At 38.6% G+C, this 4,537-nt stretch overlaps 1 protein-coding gene across 1 annotated transcript; it reads left to right on the top strand.

The window, feature by feature from the left end:
* Nucleotides 1-613: 613 nt before the first annotated feature.
* Nucleotides 614-4,181, top strand: arfrp1 (ADP-ribosylation factor related protein 1). The gene is made up of 7 exons (XM_080548332.1): nucleotides 614-949; nucleotides 1,412-1,499; nucleotides 1,607-1,689; nucleotides 2,030-2,111; nucleotides 2,253-2,323; nucleotides 2,502-2,602; nucleotides 2,808-4,181. Exons 1-7 carry the CDS (start codon nucleotides 857-859, stop codon nucleotides 2,893-2,895), a joined length of 606 nt encoding a protein of 201 aa, XP_080404458.1. The 5' UTR covers nucleotides 614-856; the 3' UTR covers nucleotides 2,896-4,181.
* Nucleotides 4,182-4,537: the final 356 nt, after the last annotated feature.

Below are 4,537 nucleotides of genomic sequence, written 5' to 3'. Positions count from 1 at the left end.
AAGAATCAAGGTGGGTACTGACTTTCGATCTTTTGTCAGGTGCACTGAATACAATTATCTCGCTAGACCAAATAAGTCACTTCATTGTGCTATAATCCACTTTTTAATTGTTATGATGTGAAGTCGAAAGTGGCTTGTAGCACAACATTACTTTTCAAAACCCGAAAGCAGACGCAAAGCAGACATAAAAGAGGGTGTACTAGTATAATAGCAGTTAGATGTTAAAATGTGTTAATTTATATTTTAAGAATGAATGGGAGCCTATGACAAAGCTGACTCAGTACCTCAGTAAAGGGAATTCAACATCTGACCACAGGAAAGAGGATTAATCCTCTTTGACCACAAACAAGGTGAGTGTGAAGTCAAGTTGAAATGTTGGCTGCATTGTCCCTTTAAACACAGACAGGACGGAACACGTCACATTCAAAGCAGCGAAATGCATGGTGGGTAAAAGAGTTGAATGACAGCAAGATCCCCGATAGGTCGGATGTTGAACAAACACGTTGTGGACTTCAAGTCCCACAATTCGTTTCGAGAATCTAGATATCTCTACTTCCTAGAAACACGTATCAACTGCTTGCTTGCTGCTGTTGACCACAGTGTTTATGTCAATACGGCGACACTAATAATATATATCGCTCTCTGAAAGTAGGTTTACATTAAGCCTTTTTGTTGAGTCAATTGCTAGTTTGGTTTCCTTGCGCCTCTGAGACGCAGATTGGGTTTAAACGCAGTTTTCTTTCGCTAGTAGCTACTAGAAGTTGCCTTTCCAATGCGGCCACATTCATGCATCTAACAATGTGAGTTGTCTGTCTGTCGCCTCGCACATTAGCAGTGTTACCAGTGTTTGAGGATCATGTATACGTTACTATCTGGCCTGTACAAGTACGTGTTCCAAAGGGACGAGTATTGCATTTTGATCTTGGGACTGGACAATGCAGGGAAAACGGTAAGCATGTGAAGTTCTACATTTCTGATGATACACATGAATAACTAGGAGGGGGGTAGTGGTGGTCAAGTGGATAGTGAGTTGGACTTGTGAATGTTGTGATCGGAAGGTTGTGAGTTCAAATCCCGCCTGAAACCACACCACTACTAGTGTGCCCTTGAGTAAGGCACTTAGCCCTCAGTTACTCCAGGGGGAATGTCCCTGTAATTCGTAATTGTAAATCGCTATGGATTAAAATGGCAAAAACATTTTTTTTTATAACTGTCCTCATTTGAAATGTTTAGCTAGCAAAATGAGACATTTGTGTATAAAAGTGGTATAAAATGTAGTCAATGGAGGATATCCATCTAACTAGATGATATATCTGTTGATAAGTTATGGCATTGCTTTAGATCGGGGCATAACTTTTTTTTTTTACAAGACTCACCTGAAGTGTCATTGATATATTTTCAAACCCTCTAGACATTTTTGGAGCAGACCAAGACCAAGTTCAGTAAAAACTACAAAGGAATGAATTTGTCCAAGATCACTACAACAGTTGGTCTAAACAGTAAGTAGCCTTAACCCTAACCAACACCAGTTCGTATAGATAGAAGTTTTTTTTTTTGTGTTACATTCAATTGATGCTTGTTAAATAAATTCTGCTTATATCTACAGTTGGTACAATCGACGTGGGCAAGGCTCGTCTAATGTTCTGGGATCTTGGTGGTCAAGATGAGCTTCAGTCGCTGTGGGACAAAGTAAGCAGGCAGAGAGATAAAATGTGAAAAGACAATGTGACATTTAATATAAGACGTGTGCTCTCTTTTCTAGAGGTTGTTATATGGGCTATATAAGGGCTAGGCATATCAGGTTATTTGGTTGAAAACTCCAATACTAAGTACCACTTGACAGGCAAGCCACAATATATTGACAACATACTATATATATATATATATATATATATATATATATATATATATATATAATAGTCATACACATAGGATAGATGACAGTTGATAAGTGTCATATTTCTTTGTTTTTGTGTAAGAATTGGAAGTCAATTGATGAAATCAACGTTTTGCTTTGTACGTTCCACAGTACTACGCTGAGTCCCATGGAGTGATCTATGTGATAGACTCAACTGACGAAGGGCGACTATCAGAATCAAAGGATGCCTTTGGTGAGAATCTCTCCAGGTTGCATCATAGAAATGTACACAGAATAGATGAACAGCTCATTTGAACTGATCTGATGTCAACTAGGCTCCTGGAGCTTTCTGTGTCAATCCTTGAGTGACTGAGAGCTGTTTTTTCTTCTTCAGAGAAAATGATCAGCAGTGAGGTTCTGGAAGGCGTCCCTCTCCTTGTGCTCGCTAACAAACAGGACGTGGAGGTAATCTCCCTTCTAGGGTGGTTTTTTTCAAAGACGGCACCCTCATGTAAACAGCTTTCGGCAAGCTCTTTTTGCAAGGAGAGCTTGTTTTTCGTTCGATCGCCACTAACATAAGGTAACGTTTCTTATGAGAAAATCCCCCAGGCATTTTATATGTATGTCTCTGTTCCTTTACTAGAACTGCCTGTCTGTGCCGGACATTAAAACCGCCTTTAGTGACTGCGCTACAAAGATCGGGAAACGAGATTGTCTGGTCCAGCCTTGTACAGCTTTAACAGGGTAAGGAAATGCTTACTTGTTATTCCACCAACATCAGAACTGACTGAATTATACGTAAGGGATGCAGCCTGCTCCCTTAATGAAGATGGTAAAGTTATTACACTGTATGTTGTTGATGAAGATGAAAATTGTCACACATTTGTATAGCAGTACTGTATGGATTGCATCTATGAGATACCTTGCTAAGATATATTTTTCTCTCAAGACAAGGGGTTAATGAAGGTATCGAGTGGATGGTGAAGTGCGTCATCAGGAACATTCATCGCCCACCGAGACAGAAGGACATCACATAGTGCGGGTCATGACCTCACGACTACCAAGCTCCTACACCAGGCACATGTTTGCTACCGTGTGGCTTCAGACACTGAGATGGACGTTCAGCTGACATTCTGGTGTTGAAGAACTTGTCTCACTTCCTTGTTTGAGTGGGTGCTGTGAACTCAAGACCAGAACCCCCCCCTCCTTTCAATTTATATTTCGAAGACTTATACAGTGTGTACTGTATTCGGGAAGCAACTGATTATCATGCATTATTTTATATACATATAATATGCATGATTGGTGTGACACTTTTTGAGGCAGTCTTTTTGGCCTTCCTCAGTGTGTGAATGATGTGTGCTTTTGAACAGATTGTAGCATTAAAGAGACAGTTCAGTTCACCCCTAAAATACAAAGGCAGGCTATGAACAAAAAGAAAATACAGTGCCCTCTGTAAATATTGGGAGTAAAGCATTCTTTCTTCTTTTGACTCTATACACCTTGATCTTGTTAATCTCAGCTTTTATATTCGAGTGTTCTTTGTACATTAGTTTCACCTTTTTAGAAATTACACGTTTTATACATAGTCCCATATTTAATGGCACCAAAAGTATTGGGACAGATTCATATTGTGACCAAATTAAAAACTGATGTTGAGTATTTGGTTACATGTTCTTTGCATGCAATGACTTCCTGATGTCTGTGACCCATTGACTCCACCATATGCTGGGTATCTATGCCTATGTATATAAGATCTTATCTTCAGGAAATTAAATGCATTCAATTGGATTTAAATCGGAAGATTGACTTGATCAGTCAGGAACCTTTCACTTTATGTTTGGGGTCATTGTCGCAATATGTTTGGGGTCATTGTCTTCTGTATGAGAAAGCAAGATGTTTTTGTACAATTCAGAATTAATCAAGACTCAAGTCAAGACTAGACAATGACAGCTTTCTTACACCTTTCTAAACGGTGAAACTAATTCTACACAAATACTCTAAAATAAAAGCTGAGAATGTATACTTTAGCTTTCACTGTCCCAATACTTACAGAGGACACTGTCGATGCACACGTAAAACCATTATATTTGTCTCTTAACGATTAACCTCAAAGTGGATGTATATTATGCAAAGATTACAGATTTTAGGGTAATTGTACAGTATATTGCAATGGAAGGTACATCAATGTACAGTTAAACAACTGCCCTTTCCTATACAGATACTTATGAAATAGCCTACTAGTTTTATAGTTGGAAATGGCTTGTGGTGGATTTCTACTCTGTCAGCCTAACCTGGTGATGTATGTAATGTAACTTCTCTGACAAACCTGGAAAATGATGTCTGATTTAATGACAATCTAGAAAAGATTATGTATTAAACAGCAAAGTTCAATGTTCTGTGTTGGATTTATGCATTTTTTTATGGATACATGATGGATATGTTCATGTGGTGGCACTGCAGAGGCTGGGGAACCTAAAAAAGGACATGCTGTTTTTGATAAATACTCATTCTGAAGATGGAGCACAAACATACTGTTGCAATCTCGAGTCAATGAAAATGACACTTGAGAGACCATTGGAACAAAAGCTCAAAAATATTTCTACAAATAATGGCATCTGCATTAGCCTGAAAACACAACATATTATCAAACACAGTACCCAAATCAATCTCAGTTCA

Source organism: Nansenia antarctica (genome assembly GCF_963989245.1).
Source record: "Nansenia antarctica genome assembly, chromosome: 18".
NCBI lineage: Eukaryota > Metazoa > Chordata > Actinopteri > Argentiniformes > Microstomatidae > Nansenia > Nansenia antarctica.
This window is presented reverse-complemented; position numbering and strand designations above follow the sequence as displayed.

Coding starts and splice junctions, on each gene's coding strand:
- arfrp1 (XM_080548332.1), top strand. CDS start 857: ATGTATACGTTACTATCTGGCCTGTACAAGTACGTGTTCCAAAGGGAC. Junction 2,112..2,252: donor AGAATCAAAGGATGCCTTTG/GTGAGAATCTCT, acceptor TTTCTTCTTCAG/AGAAAATGATCAGCAGTGAG. Junction 2,603..2,807: donor CCTTGTACAGCTTTAACAGG/GTAAGGAAATGC, acceptor TTTTCTCTCAAG/ACAAGGGGTTAATGAAGGTA.